At 36.4% G+C, this 21,370-nt stretch overlaps 1 protein-coding gene across 1 annotated transcript in view; it reads right to left on the bottom strand.

Annotated features, from left to right (window-relative positions):
* The window catches only part of RNGTT (RNA guanylyltransferase and 5'-phosphatase), a 165,114-nt gene that overhangs the window by 99,279 nt on the left and 44,465 nt on the right, over window positions 1-21,370 (bottom strand). Inside the window, exon 10 of the mRNA XM_014307075.2 lies at window positions 8,132-8,296. Coding sequence (XP_014162550.1) covers window positions 8,132-8,296 — 165 coding nt within the window. The remainder of the gene's footprint in view (window positions 1-8,131; window positions 8,297-21,370) is intronic.

A 21,370-nucleotide genomic window follows, 5' to 3' on the forward strand; every position in this document is an offset into this window, starting at 1 on the left:
TTGTGTCAAAGTCAAACATGTAAAAGTCAAATGTGCTGAAGACTTAGCGCTAGTCAGCAGACCACAGACCAAAAATAACATAATTCCAAGAACCACAACCTCTGCAGAGTGTCTTCCTCAACAATTTGCCCATATAATTTCACAGTCAGTGACTGACAAGGGCCCAAACAACTAGTGACTGGTCATTAGTGTTCTAATGACACCACTCTTCGTTACCTTTTAGAACAGCAATTCTGCAGAAAAGTCTTCAATGGAGTCCATATATTTTTTCCAGGAGAGGAAAGCAATAGAAATTCCAGTTTATACTCATGTGATAGGGAATGAGCAACACCTCCAAGCAAGAAAACCAAAGAGATTCAACCCTGTAGCTTGCTTTGTGCCATGAGGCACCGCTTAGGAAAAAGCACGTTGGGATGCAACCTTGGATGTGAAAGTCTAAGCACCACACCAGCTTGATTTCACTACCCAGCCATAGAGGAAAAAAATGCTATTGTGGACAAGAGTAAAATACATTGTGAGGGTGGCAGGAAATCACATTTGATGGTTCTTTTTTTTTTTTTTTAATATCCTCTTGTTTGCAGCTAATTCATTAACAGCACTCTTCAAATATGCTAATAACACTAGCTGTATGCCATGTTTCTTAATTATTTGGAGACATCTTAGAAAAATCTAGAGCTTGCTACAGTAAGAGCCCCACTGAGCTGTCACCCATGTGCTGGTTCTGAGTGAACAACTCCAAAGGTTATGCACCTAATATATTCAAAACAATACCCAAGAATAACATAAGCACTATGTGTGTTAATGCTTAATTTGACAGCACATCTGCATTCCTGAATTCAAAATAAGCACGAGGCATTTCTGACTGTCAATCTCTTCTCAGAAACACAATTGAGAAACTGACATCAATTAACTACGATGTTTTCAAATGCTTCTTTCAAATAACAGAAATAAGCTCCTCCAAGAAACTTTGACTTTTGTGATAGCTTCAAAATTAGAGAAATGTGGACTCCTTGAAGCTTTGTGGGAATGACCCTGCCAAACAGCAATATTTCATATTTATTTTTCCTGACAAAGAAGCAGCAATATATTTCACGGCTTGGCCATTTCATGTACTGTGCTCTTCACAGTTCTCTGTTTCAAACTGCATGGTGCCTTCATTTTCTTTCTTTTAGGCATGGGGATGTCACCCACATCACCCTCCCCACACTCTCCTACCTGGCAGAACACCCATCTGAGATGCCAGTGTTGCTGGAGCCAGAGGAGATTCAATAGGCTCCAGTAGCAAATGCTTTGATCTATTTACACATTAGCTGCAATCTAGGACATCCCTGAATGGACGAAAGATGCTCGGTAAAGTTTGTAATGTCTTCAACGGAGCACGGCTCTCATGACACCGATGCTTGCAAGCTCCCTAATTCTCTGTGTTTGACCAAATACTACATTCAATAGTTCTGATTTCAAAGGAAAGAATGGCACTGGGTTGAGTACAATGGGGCTGAATGATCTTCCACTGTTACGTACTTGATAAGGTTTATCTGTTACCCAGCCCTTGTGTAAATCTGTCATCCAGCCCCTGCATAAACTGTTCCAACATAATTTGATCTCTGATTGCCAAAATCATGAATAGGTCTGTTTTAATTAAGTCAGATAATTGAGGATTTTATTTTATTTTATTAAGCATTTCTAATAAGACTTGTCAACAAAGACAAAACTGTATATACAGTTTATACAATAATTCAGTCAGATACAAAACTGATATACAAGAACATAATGTTTTCATACATTTACTGTTCCAATTCCTGATTCAAACTGGGCTAATATTTTATACTGAAGCATAGATTTTAACACAAAAATTAAGGTTTAACTTAAATTCTGGATGTTTAAAAAATCAGATTCTTCTGTTATGCAATGGCACTTCAGGGCTTTATTTGCTACAAAGTTGAAATCAAAACTGTAAAGCCATAATAGTAAAATGCTAAGATTTTGTAATTTCTTTATTTTAAAGATTAATTTTGTTCAAGGTCTGGTTTTGGGGTTTTTTCTCAAAATTGAGCATATTACAAGAAAAGAAACAGCTAGCAGCAATGTCCTATAATCTTGCATCATAATAAGTTGCTTTAAATTTCACCCCCATCTTTGCCATTTTCTTTGTGCTTTTATTCATTTTATCCAAATTAAGTGCATGTCTCTTGAACGTCATTCCAATAGGAGAAGGCTGATGGCTTCCCTGTGGAGCTGCATTGCCAGAAGGCAGTTTGGAAAGTGACAGGCTGTGAAGTGGCACAATGGACAATATTAAACAGTTGCCCCTCAATTAATGAGTGGAGTGACCCACTTAGTCACCACAGCTGAGTCTTCTAACTAATTCAGAAGATATCAAATATACAATTCAATTGTCCATACTGGCAAACCAACTGGTAAATAGGTCCAAACAGATTTGCATTTCCCCGGTTTGGTAATATACCATAAAACCGAAATAAGAAATCAGTGCCAACAACACTTTTCCTACTTAGAAAGGTATATAGTATTTCCACTGTACAAAATACAGAAGAAATAATTTACAAAAATGCTAGAATGTTCAAATCTAATGTTAGATTGTTAAAAGCTAAGCTGAATGTGTAGTGTCCTGATGTTTAAACTTACAGTGTGAAACAAGTAGAATACTTCGTCCATACAGCTTTATTTTTCCACTAGTTTCAATGCTTTCTTTCTCATACGATAGTTTGACAAGTCAAAATTTAATTACATATTCCACATCTGAATCATTCTACATTTATTTAATTTCCACCACTAGCAATATCTAACATGGGCCACAAGCTATGAAAATAATCCTTCATGGAAATATCCAAGACTGTTTTAACTTCAGTAGATCACTTTCTGAAAAATGTGAAACGTAACTAATGTGTGAATAATTTCTTAAACAAAAAGAAAAAACTTCTTTCCTAACCAAAATACTACTGTACTGAAATATTATATTTGACCTTCAACATCATAAATAATAATAACCAAAAGCAAGTAGTCTAATCCTCTTCTGTTTACTCCAGAAAACAAACACAGATTCTTCTTCGTGAATGGGTCTCCTTAAGTGACTCCAGCAAAGCAAGGAGGCTGAGAAGTTAGCCACAGCTGAGTCAGTGTTTGCCCTAGCTTGAGGGAACCCAAATCTAAGCAAGTAGCTGCTGCCTCCCTGTCCCACAGAAAGTAAAGGAACAGTCAGAAGCAGCTGAGCTCCCCACCACTACTGGCCTACAAAGCCTCTGCTACCCCCAACCTCCCACTGACAGAAATTATGTTTACAGAATAGTATTCACATCATTGCAGTGCTGCAGCTGGCTGCATGAAATAGCTGCAGTTCAAGCACTGAATTTCAAGTGGCAGTAACTACATTCAGCTCAAGATCTGCAGTTTAGTCACCTATTTCATCTTACAATTTACAAAGCTACCAGTTTGGCTGATTGGCTGTACTTACCTCTACAATTCATGTGGTAAAATAACTTTGAACAATCAGGCTGAAGTACTACATGCTGGGATATAAGACAGCTGCCAAGATTTCAAATTCTAGTATAAGAATAAGGTAATATCTTTGCAGCTTCTTATTCCCTATTTGTTTACTAAGTTCCTCAGGTCAATGATTATTTGTGTTCACAGAAGAAAAGCATGCCAAAAAGAAGATTTAAGCGAAGGTTACACCAGCACAAAAGTATCTAAGGGTGAAATAAAGCAATACTGCTTTTACACCAATAAACTTTTCATTCCTGGGGAGATGGAACAGGAGTGAGGAAGAAATGTAAGACATGAAAAATAAAAACAAACAGAAACAAAATGGTAGAGGGGACATGGGTTAGAAGACAATTAAAATGTGATTAGATGATAAATAGGCCAAAACCTTGGAAGGGAACAGATGGAGTGAGGAATATGATGTAGGCCGGGCATGAAGAATGGTTGCCAATCTAGGCCAGGAAATGCGGGACTGAAAGGTGAGCTGATTAAACTACTCCTGAAGGCATAGAAAATCAAAACAAAAATAAAAACAGAGGAAACAGGTCTTCTTGGCAATAAAAAACCTCCAGATGGTAACATTCTCTCTTCACTGAGATGGGGATTTCAAGATCCTCAATAAATAGACAGAGTATTTGACACTTCTGCAACCACCATTGTTGCCATGCAATTCTTCTGTCCCATGACTGCAAAGTTTCTCCTCATGTTGTCTGTAGGCAACTTGGACATGTAAGACAGGGCCTTGTCATTTGCAGCCAGTTTTGGTTAACAGCTCTCTTGGCAGACATGGATGAGCAATGTCTGCATATTCTGCCCTTTATCAGGGTTCACTCTTTCAGGGCATTCAAACACTAACTTACAGCTGCTGCTCAGCTGTCTGCAAAATACATGAACAGCAGCAAAGTGTGCACTTACACATTCTCCTGCATCAGAAGTCCACAGCCACTTAATTTTTCAAAGCAAACCATTTCAACAGGAGCTATGCCTTTATTGGTATAAACTCTAAACATTCCCCCTCTCCTAACTACAATAAAAGCAGTTTTAAAAAGTAAAAATAAAAATCCAGATGTCAAATAAACAAGGAGAACAAAGTAAATCACCTGTCAGTTCACAGATTTGACTGAAAACTTCTAAAAGGATCCTAGACCATTTAATCTTGTAGCAGAGATTACCTTCTCTCTAATCCCTCTAGGACAAGCTGTCATTTTAAAACGAGATAATAGTCTAAAACTGACAAGTCATTGACATACAGTGTGCTAACATTTGCAAAAGGTTGTTCACTTGACCTGTATCATTGTTTAACCTTTAGCCCTTTTGTTCCATTGAGAGTGATGGGTACAATTCTCCATGGGACCACAAACTGCACAGAAAGGAACTTTTTTCCTACTCCTGCTAGAAAGAATTTTCACTAGACAATAGGCTTTAGTGATGACATCCAGACTGAGACTGTCCACACAAAAAAGCCTTGCAAGAGAACTGTGAATTGGTTTAAGCAAGGAAAGCCAAGAATGGACCACTTCCAAGAATATAATTATTTCTATGCACCTGTACTTCCTGCTCAATATAATGAAAATAATGTCTTGCTGAAAAGCATAATATTCCTGTAAATACAAGGCCATGGTTCAAAGCCTAAGAGTATGAAGCATTTAAAGCACCAACCTAAAACTCAGCTTCTTCCACTGACTGCTGCATTCCTTACACAACGGGTGGGAGATTTTGACCATATCATCTCCTTGAATTCTGATGCAAACCAATAAATGCAAAGAAAGCAAGCTATGCAACAGAAGTGACCAATCATGCAAATGTAATGACAAACACCAAAAATTCAACTTTGCTCAAAATGTCTAAAAGAACCTATAAGTTACATTAAAAGGAAGTTCCCAGCTAACACTAAAATACTAATCTGTGTTTAATTGATTATAGAGGAAAAAAACTTTAGTGATAGTGCTTTCTTCATCAATATCAGAGTTCTACAAGGCAATATTTTTAGAGACTCTGAGAATATACAACCTTCTCTCCAGTGATTGTTCGTTTCTTTGGTCTTACCACTAAAACTCAGACTTACAAAAAATAACAGTCCATCCAAACACCTTAAAATAACCCTGAAGGCAATATCATAAAAACACAGCTTTTATTTCCAAAATCCAAAATCAAATCTCAAGACACAACTACAAACACTGTCATACTTTATAATTGCACTTTAAAAGTGCATTTCATTTCACAGTAAATTGATTTCCAGATTAAAAAAAAAAAATCAGTCAGTACCTAACTCTGGCATTAAGTTCTAAATCCATAACTCGAAGAACATTTTCATTAGTGGATGTATTATATAACACAGCACAAAGTTTACTGCTGTTTCAAATAATTACTTCCCACTTTTTCACTGAAAATAACTAAGTCTACATGGAAAACACTCATTTTTTCTGGTATAATTAAAAGTTTTTGCCACTTTTTCTGCTATTAAATACAGCAGCAAGGCTCCTGGCCTTTTGAGTAATCTTCCTACAGTCCACACAATCTAATACACATTTACTGATATTTTTATCAAAAAGAATGGAATGGAATGTCTTAGATCATAGAAATGAATGATGGAGGGAGGCTGTAAAAAAGATCTAGAACATTCTCTTGTGAAGTTCAAACTGCATCCTGAGAACGTGTTTCAAAAATTAAAGCTTCTCAAAACAAAAATAAGACGTGATGAAGTACACATGATTCTTTTCTTGATCTCAAGCAAACCCCAGCTACACTGGAAAAAAAAATTACGCCAAGCAACTCCAAATCATACTCCAAAAGTTTTGATGAAACCCATTCTGACAAGGTACGGGTTTTCCACTTTTTCACCCTTGAATATGCTGGTGCAATCAGAGAGCCATCTTATCTGTGACCAAGGACTGCCACCCTCCTTGATCTTTGAAAGCCTTGGGGGTGACTTAAGAAGCCACACCTTCTCTCAGTGAAATACACTGCGAAGAAAGTAGGGAAGAAACCCAGGCTTAAAAATATCACAGCTTTTCTGAGACCACTCAAGGGTGTAAATCTTTAAGGATCTTGTAATGGTTTTACCATTACATCTTGTAATGGTTTTACCATTACAAGATCCTTAGGAATCCTTTAGGAAGGATCCTGTTAGATCCCTCCTAAAGATAAAAGGATCCAACTCTTCTTGGAAAAGAAAAGAAAAACATCTAATTGAACATAAGGAGAAGACTACCTAAGCAGGTCCCACTTGTCACCCTTTAGGATCCATTCAGCGGCACCTGTCTCTGGAGAGGGATTAATGGATATGAACAGACTTGGAGGACAGAAGGAATTCCTTATCTTTCTGCAGACCCTGCTGTCCTGCACATAGAGTTGGCAAACCCTTTCAAGACAGTCATCATTGATGCAAGAGGAAGTCTGCTCACTTTTTCAGCTATACTGATGAGGCATTCATCACTACGTTTGTTGCTATAGTTGCAGAGATGACTAAATAAAAATAGGATAAAGATCCTTTGGGTAAAACAATACTATTTTAAATAGTCTTTTTTCAGAATAGGGCAATGTTTCAATAAACTGGACCACTGTTTATAGTCTATTCTGACCATATGTAATGAAAAATTCACAAAGTTATGATAAATATGAAAATGCAAGGCTTTTTTCATTACCCTAAGGAAGTGTTACAGGAATCATAGTCATCAAGTTCACAGAAGTAATGAAATGGAAAAGGTATTTTGAGGTAAGTAAGAGCAACAATAATTCTTAGTTTATATATAGATCTTTTGAGAATACATTTTTATGAATACTATTCTTTTGAGCAGATATAGATTTGAAATCTATTTTGAACCAATCATTATTTCTCTTACGTGTTTACCAATATTGCCTTAGATAAAATTCCACATCAATACTGGTACTGCTACCTAAAACTCCTTACAGTTATCATAGGGCATACAAACAATTTTCAAACATTGGCATAGAACTTCTTCCTTATTGAAAACAATGATCAGATTTCAAGCCTGCTAAGAAGCTTTCTGTTGTAAGAGTAGTAAAAAGAACATATTTCACTAGGTAAGTCTGATTTAAATGAGGACAAAAATACCCTATAACGTACATTATACAAAAAGAAAAATGTGTAACCTAAACTCCAAAATGTAGAAAGCTTCAGAGTCTGTCATGACTGATACTTAAAATACCTACCTCAAATCAACCGAAAAAAAATCCAAGGAAAAAACACCAAAGAAGCCATACACCAAACCCAAATATCCCAATAAATTAAAAATGTATAGATATTCATATCTCAAAGATGCTTTTAAGGTGGTGGCAACACATTATGGTAAAAAATTGTTGACTGAACTGCATTTGAAACACAATCATCTCAAAGGCAGATTGCAATGTCCCTAAACTTTTACCTGGTATTTTAGATTTATTGATATCTTCAAAAACTGTTTTTTAAAAGCCTGAGATAAGTAATAAAACCAAAAAACCTCACTTTTCAGAATTATCCCCAGCTGCCAGTCACCCCACAACAATTGTTGAACATTTGGTTAGCAAAGGAACTCATCGGAAGACACAACAAAAATGCTGAGGGAAAACCTATACATATCACTGTTATACAGCCTCCAGTACCACAACATAAAACAACTGAAATCAAGCTTACCTTTCTGGAAGTGTAGATGTCAAAAAATGGTTTGTTTCGAACACTGAAGGGTTCCTGTGCTTTGTCAATGAGACCACTTTTCATCTTCTCATGTCGTGGAAATATAATCTCTTTCTCTATACATGCAAGTCGAACATTAAAATCACAGTCTCCAACAGGCTGTCCCTGCCAAGTTACAAAAATCAGTATTAAAATCAAACACCAAATTATTTGAACAATTTAAGCTTTCCTAAGAAAAGATATAGAAAACTACAGATATATAGAAGAATTATCAATTTACTAAATTTTTTCCCAAATGTGTGATTTTCAAACATTTTTTCCCGGGTTATAAGAGGTTTTCCCAAACCAAAGTTCACAGAAAGCTAGAAATCTGTAATATGCATTCAAGCAGACATGAATTAAACGCCCAAATACCTTTAAAGTTAAGCAAAATAATTTAAATACCCCCTAATTATAGCTTTTATATGGTAGTTATACTTCTCCACATAGCTTTCCTCTGAAGCCATTTAGATAATTTTGTTCACAATACTTTTAATGACAAAGCAATGAGATTTACACATTTAAGTGAAATCCTTGCTCTAAGTGCAGTATATTTATGCCTTGAAAGAAACATTAATTAATGTTCATTTTTCTGCCATAGAAAAGAGAATAATAGGTGCAGTTGGAAAATGTGCCAATAAACAACGGCTACAAAAACCTGCAAGATATTTGAGGGCTCAGTCACAAAAAGGCAGTAAAACCCTTCGATAAGCCTCAGCAGCATATCCTGACCTTTCAAGATCAGAAATAAACCAGCAGCTTTACATTGCTCTTTCTACATTTGGTGCATTGCACCAGATCAGTATGAGCATTCAAAATGTGCATTTGTCAGATTAGTAACGGAGTTCTAACGCTTGTAATGGAGTTCATTATATTTTGAGCATTAGATGGTGAGGAAAACACGCTATGGATATCACTAGAACAAAACAAGCAACTGTCAACTAATAAATTCTAAAGCTCATTTCAATCAGAGGTGTCACTTTCACAGCAATGAGACACAAAACTCATAGATTTCCACTGTTACAAGTGTGATTAAGCACAGAAAGTTATTTACATGAGATCATCCCTCATTTTGCCACCCCATTCACACAAGAAAATAATTTTCAAAACCCATTCCTTTCATGGCCTATAGGAAATAAGCTCACAGAGCCTTGGCTTGCAAACCAGAATTCTTCAAAAATTGAAAGCAATGAGCAAAGGAAACTGGGAAGACATGGGACTCAAATCATCAGTATCAGCAGTACAGCTGAGCAGAAGAACTGGCTACCAGGTACCTCCTGCACTAAAGGCAACTCGAAGGAAAAAAGCACTGCTCCAACATGCTTCAGAGAGGATCTGAACTGGTCAACTGGAAAGAAGGCCAAAAAAAAAAAGCAAAATGACATTCTGATGAGGCACACAAAGGTAAGAGAGCAAGAAGTATCCGAACAGGTATCTCAATTAGGAAAAAAACAGAATGCCTATTTAAATAACATGAATTTAATCAGTTCTTTCCAAAATCATATTGGCTTTCACCAAAACCTTTGACATTTCATGTTCCCAAAGAAGCATTAAGCTTGTCTTATATTTCTTTGCTAGCATTAGAACCTATTAGACCTCTATCATAACTCCTCAGTTGTTCATGGCAACAGCTTTAAGAATGATGTATTGCTCCCATACCACACGTAGCTCACAACCACTTTCTTTTAGGACTCGGCTTCAGTCTACATAAGAGCAGGCAGCCCAGCCACCATCACTCTGTGGGGAACCACATCTTGTACAAAGCCTGTGGCTGACACCAGGGGTGAAGTGTCTCCTAATCTCTGTGCACTGATCCATGCTCATGAAAAAGAAAGCCTAGCTGGCTATTAATGTTGCCTTCAGTGTTGTCCTCCTTTCAAACATGAAGGTCTTACCAGTAAAGAGCCATTCAAATGAATGGAAAATTAAGAGTATGGAAAAATCCAAGGGGCAGGAGAATGATTCACTCTTTATTCACTTCTCACAGAATTCAGCTGCATGACCTACAGATTTTTAAGTGCCACAGACAAAATGCTGGAATATCAATCAATCAATTAATCAATCAATCAATTTTTTCTTCCTTCTTTTTTCCTTCCTTTTTTTCTCCCCCTGTGTATAGCATACTTGAGTACTCATCTATACAGTGACTGAGCTTGCCCTGGTTTGTACATGGAATTATAGCACAGAAAACACATCTCAACACCTGTAACAACTGACTGAAGTACTGATTGAAGAATTCTTCTGGGAAATGTATATATATATATTTTTATCATTTCAAAGAACCCACATAATTCTCTAGGTAGATTTCAGCAAGATCTAGTGCACATGCTCTCTTCCCTATATTTTCCGCTCAGCCACATTTTATTAGTAGGTCTGAAAGAGCAAATGAACTAATTAATATTTCATACATTTGAGCTTCCAATAAGCCAATAAGCAGTTAGGTTATTTAGAAAGCTTTTTTATAATGACTCCTTCAAAAAATGGTTTTGTACAGTGATTTATATTTCCATCCATAAACAGTTAAATTAAAAGCTGAGGCAACTTCATATGCACCATAAACCAGCTGAATCACTTTCTTTTCCTGAAAATATTCCTTTCACTTTTCTCATCTACTTGGAACTAATTATTTCCTGCAGTCCTGCCAATCATATATTTCTATTTTAAAGCTTGTTAAATAGAAGGGTATATTACCACTAGGTTCCATCAAATAAAGGTCAAAGCTAGGTTGACATAAGATCATATGAGAAAGGAAAACACAGACAATGCTGCCAAGCTACTTCATCAGACTAGTAAACTAAGAAGTCAAAGAGTACTTCATTCTTACAAAAGCACAGGACATTAGCAATAAGAAAATTAGCACATAATTGAATTTAACTCAAGGACATACCAAATAAAAGCAATATTGTAGGAGAGTGGCTCTTTCTTTGTTATTAGACATTTCCCATAATTACAAAAAATGTTGCTAATATACAACACATTTATCCCAGACATAGCCAAAATCTTGAAGTGATAACATTCTTAGCTTTAGCAAATAAGTAGGAGGGCAACGTAGGCTGTAATAAATAATTCAGAGACCTTGACAAAACCAGGAAGAGATTATTTAGTGTATAAAGCACACATTTAATAATTGTCAAAAACCAAGACATTGATGCATATATAATCTAAATCCAGGCAGTAAGTAATAGCATGTTTTAGGCAATACAGATGTTTGACTAACTTAAGCATTCAGATAATTAAGATCTTATTCCAATATGCAGGTTTTTACTTGTCTGAGAAGGATGAGGGTCACTACTGCTTGACAGCATAGTTACTGAAGTACATAAAATGATAATTCCTGTTCTAGACATTGTAACCTAAAGCAAGTGTGTTAGCAAAGGATAAAACAAAATTAACAAGTAGCATGCATCTCCTACCTATGTTACAAAGTTACACTTCCCTCTCACTGTAAATAAAATATATCCTAAAGCAAAATATCATTTAGACAAGCCTTAACAGAAGAGTCATCTGTTGAATCAACACCTCTTCCTCAAGCAGCTGAGCTTTCTTCACCTGTTGAAACTCTGTGCATTGCACTAAGGTCACAGCATGGAGTGGGCTTGCAAAATATGGTTTTGATGCTAAAACATCCTCCACACAACTTCAAAACCTAAGATGAAATTTCTACTGAACTTTGAAATCCACCCAGGACTCAACATTTCTAAATTTAAACTCCAGTTATTTCAAATTAACTTCTCAACAGAAATCATACATAACAAGTCACATAAGAATCACAAAAAGAAATGGGTTTAAAACCACTGAAAAATAGGGTCTGCAGCTCATTTAATATCCATTGTCTTGAGCAGATGGGGGAAGACAATTTATTTGCTGAATGGAGATTAGAAAAAAGCAAAAGAAAAAAAAAAAAAAAGTGCTACCACCAAAAAAACCCCACCCACCCAACAAGACCAGTCCATCTAACAATGCTCCAAATGGGTGCCAGAAGACAGAATTTGGACAAGTGTCAGGCTGTGCTCCTGCCCTCCACCCGGTTCACAGAGACCTCGTGTTGAAGCCACAACCTCATGCTACATCAGGTGAGGAACTCAAACCCCAGGTCACTGCATACAGCAAAATGGCAGGAGTGGCTGGGACTGGGATAAGAGGCTAATGTGATTTCTGTTGCACATCCAGCCTCTCTCTCCACATGGAGAAAGGCATCCCTGAGGATGTACCAGCATCGCCCTCCACAGTTGATTTTCCCTTCCCCTGTGTCTCTAAGGTTACCTCGCAGCCACAGCTCAGCAAATTCCATAAGCCTTATACAGAAAGTCCTTTACTTAGATGGATGCAGTGAACACACAGGCACCAAATTCCATAAAAGTACTTCATCTTTGATTTTGGTATTTACGCACTTTTTCCACAATGCAGCTATAGCAAAAAGAATAATGCCTGGGCCCCTGCACACAGCTGATAACCAGCATGGGCCAGGATAAACTGAGAATATTTATTCTTTTCCTCCATAGGATATGGCTGAAGTGTACCCACCAGCAAAGCATGCTCCATTTGCTTCTCCAGAGCAGTACCTGAGACATGAATAATTCAGCACACACACACAGATATACGTCCATGTACGTCTTCACTTACTGAGCCAGAGCACAACATATGTCACAACTGTCTTCTATCCTGTGTTTAACGTTATTGACAATTCAAGGCACCCACAGCTGACATCTGTATTCCCAATGAAAGCCCATTATTAGTTCTCCCAACTTCTGAAGACCGTGCAGTCTAATCTTTTTAGCTTTATATTAATGATCTGGCACATATTTCTTCTGACAATGGTTTTATAGATGCTGCTTTTTCTGTACACACGGCTTTATATACAAACAATCCAAAGGTGCTGTTTGAGTTTCCAAATAAGATTATTACTAAGCCTAAAAGGCTTTTTTCATTTCCTATGAAGTTTTCTTTTTCAAGCAGGATTAAAAGTAAAGTATTACGGAAAAGAAAAATGTTATAGAAATATGACCCTTAAGTTCTTTATTTCTAAAAGGCAAAAGGCATGCCAATCAATAGAATCCAAAAATTTATTTCAAAATTTTGGCAATTATCTAACTTTAAAATTTTGGGGGTCTTTAACTTTTCTCACTCAAATATTCAAAACATGTATGACAAGGGCAAGGAATTCAGCAGTTTCAAAAGGTTTATAAAGTTCATCTTAGCATCAACGAGGTATAGTGTGTGAAATACTGTTTCAATTGTAATAATACAAACAGTGTACTGCAGGAACATGATTACAATTTATATGTTGCTGTTTTTTACAGTGCAATATTGCTCTGATTTACCATAGAACAAAAATGGTTTGAAGAATCAGACCTATTAAAAATATTGCTCGAGACATATATTAAATTACTGGTATTTCCTTAAAAATTATCACTGAAAATAAATTTTAAAATGTACAAGGGAAAGAAGTTAATAACCAAAGGACAACACCAAGGTCTAACAGAATGTACAAACATATCTCCACGGGGTTTTTTTATTAGTAAACATAACTTGAACAAAACAGCAGGACTGTCAATACTGTGACTAAACAGATATGACCAAAACAGAAAAAGTAGATTTTACTACAACCATTGCTCTGTCCCTTACTCTTCTTGGATTGCTCAAAACTTTAAACAAATTCACAATAAAAACCATAAAACTCTGTAATTGCAACTGGATGATAAATTTGCACCACCAGAATAAACGTAACATATACAAAGCAGAATATTTACAGTCAGTTGAAGTGACTGAATTATGATTCTCATCACCAATACTGGGCAATAAAGAGGCAGAATTATGGAAACAAGCATCGAGCACAGATGAACACCTAAGCCCTCCCTTTTGAAAAAAAAGCTCCAGTTAGGCACTGAAAGCTTACTAGTTGCTATTTTCAGAGAACAGACAACTCAGTCAAATCCATTGATTGCATGTACAGTGACTTCATTTAGCAATCCTTCTGAGCCCTAAAAACCAGAACTCAATAAGGGAATTTTACTCGGACGTAAATTATTAAAACGAAAAGGAATCCTGTTCTGTCTAGACTGGTTGCCTCCCCTCAGGTAATTTGAGTAGATGAACTTCCCACTTCAATTACAGAAGGAAAAGTCATAGTTCTAAAAAACCCTAATTATAAAATAGATGTGTCATTATCACCATGGGATATTTACACACAAAAAGACTGCATATGGGAATCTAAGTTTTAATAATTTATTTTACACTGAATTTAGGCTATCTTCAAAGTCAAACACAGGATTTTACTGCTTCAGTTTTTTCTAACTATTTTTCCTAGTGCTTGTGTTGCATGTAGTATGGAGGCATTCTTACCTTAATTGGACCACCTAGTATGTGTTGCAGTCAATATTTTCGCTTTCTACTTCAACTCTCCTCACACTTTCTTCCTTTCTATCGGCCATTCACAATGACTCTTCATAGGAATAGCTATTGCTGGGTTTTCACAGAGCTGTCTTTATGAGAAAGAATTATTGCTGCAGTGAATTAAAGAACTGTGGGAAAATTCCTTCATCTTGAAAACATTATTCAGGCCATTTCATACTTGAAAAGATTGTGGCACTAGTGTTTTTAGAATATAAATCACTTCCTGGTATTCAAAATAAGACTGTCTAGTACAGTTAGTAAGAAGTCTTGTAAAAACTAGAAATGAGGGGGGAAATAGTAGTACAATCAGCACTTATTCACAATGACTGTCTTAGAAAAGGAACCACCTACGTTGTCTAAACCATGATAGAACTAAAAATTAAGCTTGTAACACCTGAAGACTTGCAAATATCTATCATTTCAGTACACAATCTGTCTTTAGATATCTAGTTCGTTGGGAGATGGTTAGCTTATGAGTAAGAAACACTGAAAATGTAATACTCATTTCAAGAGAAAATTATATTCTTCTTCATATTTATTTTAAATAAGAGAAATATTTTTAAAAGGAAGAAATTACAGCATTCACATTCTCTCCTAGACCATAGCAGTCAGTCAGGCTATTCAAACATGTTAGAACCATGGAATGGTGTGGGTTTGAAGGGACATTAAAGATCATCCAGTTCCATCCCCTGCCATGGCCTGGGACACTTTTCACTAGATCAGGTGGCTCAAATCCCCATCCAGCCTGGCCTTGAACACTTCTAGGGATGGGGTATCCACAACTTCTCTGGGCAACCTGCTCCAGTGCCTCACAAAGCTCACAGTGAAAAATTTCTTCCTATTGTCTCATTTAAACCTGCCCACTTCCAGTTTAAATCTATTCCCCATTGTTCTTTCACTACAGACCCTTGTGGAAAGTCTCTCTCCAGATCTGTTCTAGGCTCCCTTCAGGTACTGGAAGGCAGCAATAATGTCTCCCCTAAGCCTTCTCTTTTTCAGACAGAATAATCCCAATTCTCTCCCAATTAGGCATGAAAAAGAAAATACTAGTGAGGTCCTGCTTTCAACCTTCTTAAACCAATCCTGAAATATACAGTTATTATATTTGCTACAGCCTTCTGATTAACTTTGACTATTTCTTTTTCTTTAGTTCTTTTCTCCTAGAAACAGGAAAAAGATGGGAAGAGACAGGAAGAAAGCTGGAAAAAATGAAATATTGTTGCTAGATTAATTGCAAAAAAATGCGTAATTAAAACTAAGTTAGGGAAATAAGACATTACAACATTGGAACACTCTCACTGCTTCCATATGACATTTCCCCAATACTCTATTTTGCCCAGAGATTTTTGTTTTGAAATATGTCAGACGAGAAAAGCCCTGTTTGAGACTTCATTGCCAGTACTTAGAAAACTGGACAGGATAATGCAAGTGGAAAACCTGTCCCACTGTAAAGTATTTCACACCTTCCACTTCAGCTGTGATTACTGCCACATTTTTGAGAGATCTGAATATTTTCTTGAGACAGAAGCTGGATTTAAGTCCACTTGGCAGTACCTATGGGAATGACTATCATAAACTGTGAGCTGGAGAAGGACACAGTTTTTCTATTTAATCATAAGTTTCTGTAGGGTTAGAAGAAAAAATGATACTGCAGATAAAAAGTGAGGGGTTTTAAAGGTTCGAATCATGAGAAGCAGAAAATTGTTTAACAAAGATACTGAGAAAAGCTCTTTAAGGAAACCTCCTAAGAACAAAAAAATTGGTTTTGGACTTTATTCTCCAAATTCTATTTCAGGTTTAAAATATCTCAGTTATTTTCATTTACAACCCAACTTAAACTTTCAGGTGTGACTTTGTATTTTTTTATAGCAAGTTTCATGGTTTGCTGAAAAAGTATCACATGAGGGTAAGCAAGTAAGAGTACAGACACCAAAGACACAAACACCTGAAAAATATAAAGGATTTAGTATCATGGTAACTTCTAAAGCTACTCTTGGAGAACTACTTGTTCTGTATCCCTCTCCCAGGAGCAACACTATATCTCCTCCCCTGACAAGTAGTGATAATGTGCCATTCAAAAAGTTTCCGGTGAGATGTGCTTCATATGTTGAGGTATAAGAACACTTATATTCTGAGAATAAAACAGGCGTGATAGAATTTAATTAACTCCCTTTCACTTTTATATAATACTTTATTAAGCCTTATTTTGGAAAATATGGAAAACAAACCACCTTCACTGTGATCCATAGTGCCCCCTGGGTTGGGAAAATGAAGATAAAAGTAATAGATGTAAGGGAAAGAAATAAATAAATGGTTATTGGGGTTTTTTTTTCACACAATCTAACCAACAAGTAAAACAGTCAAGCTTCAAGCTAATTACAACACTAGAGACTGCTCCCCAACAACAAGTAGCTTGTTAGATAAAAAAATAAGAGCATGAAAACAGGAAATACATCCTGGTCAGCATGTACTAATTATCACTCTTCAACAACAACCTAAATTTTGCATGCATCATAGCAAAGGAAATTTTTTTTAAAAAGTATGCCGGAATGAACAGAAATGTTACTTTTCAGTTGCTATGCACTTTACTGAAATACAAGGAGTAACAGTGAAGCAAGCACAAGGTAGCTGTCTGAAAGTTTACCAAAGAAATAAGATTTTCAAAACGTGGTGCTCAGATGTACAAGTCAGGTTTTTAATGATAGATAAAAGGTGATCAACATGGAAGGGGAATAAGGCAAGAAAGACTTTAAAATTACAACTAGCTATGATACGTCAATCCTACTTCACAGATCCAAAAGCTTCTGCAGCATCGCTCCCTTACTGTGTTGATTCTCCACCCTAGAAGACACCATTTGTTGCTCTTCCTATACTGTAAAAATGCTGCCCTTTTGTAATTTCAAGATACTCAATTGCATTATCTGACCAGATTGCCCTTGCTCTCAATAAACAGCACCATAAAAAAATGGAAGAGGAAGAAAACGCAAACTTAATTCACCTCTCCCAGACTGAACAGCAGAAAGCAAAGCAAGACAGAACTGAGTGGATGGTCTGTATTTCAGAGCCCTGAGCCATGAAGGAATGAGACGATACATATTGAGAACATAACACACAGCACAAGCACCAGTCAAGCATTTGGGTGTTTGTTAGATAAGTCTTCACAAGAAATAATCTAAAGGGCACAAGAGCAAACATACCCACAGCGCACTTACTGTTCAGAGTTCTATTAGCACTACTAGAAACAAAAGCATTTTAAATGTTTAAATGTTTTAAAATGTAAACATTAAAGTATTTTCAGGTTATACCATTTACAAAGAACACAGAATCAAAATTAAGAGCAGAAGGGTGACTGCCAGCCAGGTGCATTTGTCACAGAAGAGATGCAGTTAAACATTTGCATGTCAGAATTGTGTCCTCAAAACTTTCACAGTTCAAGTTTAAGATAAGGTTAATAGGCTAATAAGTGAGAGACAGCATGGACTGTGAGCCATACATTGCTTTAAAATGAGGTTTGTAACAGAAAAGTCAGACATGGTAATGTTGTACAGGGATTTAAAACAAACATTTTTCATGCATTAATTCAATGAGCGCATTGGCTATGGGCAGGATTTATGACCAGCATATCTGTTTACCATGACAAATTTTATCAATAGCAACAGCATTGATACACATAATGACACCCAAAGAAATCTTGATCTTGACTTAATTCAATGCACAAAGTATTAGCAAATTTAATCAAAATTCTATCTCCTTTCTAAGCATTTAAATAATTATTCTTTTTCAAGCATTCAGTCTATTCTTACCATTGCAATCTGGTCTCACAAAAACTTGGCTAGAGTTTAAAAATTTAAAGGCCAGGGTTAGAAAGGAAAAGGAAAGTTGTACTCATTTTCAGCATCTTTGCTAAGAATGCATTAATTAGATCCTACATCTTGCCAGTGTTACTGTTTGTTACTTAACTAAGGGAAAAAATAGTTGGTTAAGTTTAGTGTCCATACATTTACAAGTAGCTACTGAATATTATCTAAGAAAAAGCTTCTCAAAACAAGGCTTTTCAGGAAGACCTGTCTCCAAGATAACAGGAGAACGAAGACACATTCTTTTGTGGACTGTTTCGGATGAAAAGGGATTTGGATTTGCTTGCATTTGCTTCTGGGGCTATTAATTATTCTACTGCCAGCTTCCTCTGTTATATTAGAATTATCCACCAAATTTGAAACTGTAGCTATACAGCTGCAGTCACTATAATGATGGACTCAGCCACATACAGACACAACTCAAGAAGCTGAAAAGCAACATGCACTGCAGGGATGTAGCTCTGTACTCATTAAGACTAAACACTATAAGGAGTCTATTAGCCTTTTATGTTCAGATGAATATGAAAAATCCAGATTTCTTGTGTGTGGAGCTCACAAAGGTCGAAAAGCATGTTTATTTCACTAGGATACAGCTTTCTTTCTATGAATTTCATTTTAGCAGGTGAGATGAAAGCAGTGAGACAGCAATGTCATATTTTGAGGTGCTATTAATAACAATCAATGCCATGCTTCAGACTGAAGAAAATTACAATAAAAAATATTTTTAAATCTGAAGAATCATTTGTTTTTCTTGACACAAACATCTCTTGCAACAAAATAGGATGTGTTACAGCTTTTAGAAACTAGATGTCACAGAAACAGTAACTAAAAGAAATAGTCAAAGGGTTCCATCAGCATCCTTGAAGACAGACTTTTGCAGCAGCTATACACGATAAGTATCAGAATTCAATACAAAATTTATCATGGAAAGAGACAACAAAATCAACTGACATGTTTTGCTCAAGAGCTCAAGTATAGGTTTCTCCCAACCACTGAAACTAAATTTTTATGTTCCCTTCCTCCTAAGACTTGTCTGTATAGACATCCATTGCCAAATACACACTATGTACGTCAGTCTATTCTCTTAGTTCCCTTTGTTTCTTTCTAAGTACTGCTAGAGTTTATTCCTGACACACTATAGCAAAATCAAAAAGTAAGTAACAATAAGCCTCACCAATAACAATGTGGATTAAAATCTGTAACAGGTAGGTGCTTATCCACTCACTTTCTCTGCATTATGAATGCAACATTTCAGAAGGAATATCCTGACAAAGCCAGAAAACTCTGCAATGCTTAGCTAGCAAAATAGGTCAAGCACTTGAGAATAAGCTCAGCTAAAAATATCTTCATTCACAAGACCTGACTAAAAGATGAGGTTTGCCTGAGCAAAGGTGTTTATCAATGGGGTTTGAATGTGCATTTCCCCAGCTGCAAAGCTGCATCTCCCAGAGCAGAGTAAGCTGAGTCCTGTGGAGGGTGAGACAGGGGACATGCTACAAATCTTGTAACTCATGATGAACAGTAATACAGTAACTCCATCATTTACCTTCAAGATTCAACTGCTTTCCAGATCAAAACAAACTGCCAAATTCCAGAGCAATCTCTGTTTTGGGGAATTTTTGGAGTTTGGGGGTTGTTTGTTTGGATGGTGGGGAGGAATGTTCTGGTTTTGAACAGGACCGGTACCTTGTGTAATTATTTTATTTGAAGATCTGCTAAAAAAATGAACAAAAACCTAACTTCCACAACTTAAATAGGAACTTACCCTTTCTTGCCATTTAGAAGTTATATTACATTTACCTCTCTTGGTGATAAAATTCAGTTGATCATTTCTTGCCAAGCCAAACATCCTTGGGTGCCCATTTTTATAATTAAGCTTCTAAAATTAACCTAAAAACAGCTGTGCTTTTTAATCTTTATAGTTGGGCCACTGTTAATGACTTCTTGCAGCTAAAGCCCTGCTTGTACTCATACTGATAACATTATCTTAATTTGTCCTTGGCTTTAAAAAAGTATTACATGGTAACCAGCTCCTCCTCTCATTCCCACAGCTCTTAAAAAACAAATTAAACCAAACACTGCTCAAAAGAAGACTTTTCTTAAACATTGACAATCCCCTGGAAACCTACTGATGATTTTTCCTGTTTGCCAAGTGGAACTCATCATGTTAAGTCCAGACACTTCACTACAAATGAGGGTTTCCTCCCCTTCCACCACAAAACAAAGCTTAACCAAAATAATTACAAGTTTTGAAAAGTGTTATTTTGCACTTTTATATGCACATCTCAAACTGAATGACTGTACACTACTAACATTACAAGTTTACTTCAAAGGAAATGTAACAGCAGTGAGTGGTAGGTTAGACTTAAAAGGAGAGCAGAGAGAAGGCAAGACATGAAGGTTAATAAACATGGAACCACAGGTGGAGCAGCAGGCAAGAAGATGTAAAGAAAAAATGAGAACCCATGAGTGGCTATAAGAGACTGTGTTTTTCAGAAGAGTACATGGAAATCTTGCTTAGGGAAAAGTCTTCATGGTAGGAGGGATCCAGCAAACTAACACCTACTTTTCAGAAAAGGCTAGAGAAAGGACATCCAGATACAGAATTAAAATGTGTTAACAAAAAGCTTGTAGTCCTAATCTAACACATCTTCCCCACAAACTACTCCTTTTAAAAGCAGCTGTCCTAAGTCACAGTATGACTATGCTTCCAAGAATACCTAAGTAATTTCTGGTGACTGGTACCATGCCTACACTTGCAATTGCCATTCACACTGAGTGACTGAGCTGAGCAGTACCTTATTCAAGACTGGAAGAGTCAACTGTAGTTTAGAAAGGCTGAAATGTCCTCTGGTTTACTAATACTGCTTTTGTCCTGTTAGGTGCACTGAAACAATAATTTTGTTTTTCCAGAAGCATTAACACTAGTGTTTTCTCCATGGGCTATTTT

The sequence above is a fragment of the Geospiza fortis genome, unplaced genomic scaffold (assembly GCF_000277835.1).
Source record: "Geospiza fortis unplaced genomic scaffold, GeoFor_1.0 scaffold190, whole genome shotgun sequence".
Classification (NCBI taxonomy): Eukaryota; Metazoa; Chordata; class Aves; order Passeriformes; family Thraupidae; genus Geospiza; species Geospiza fortis.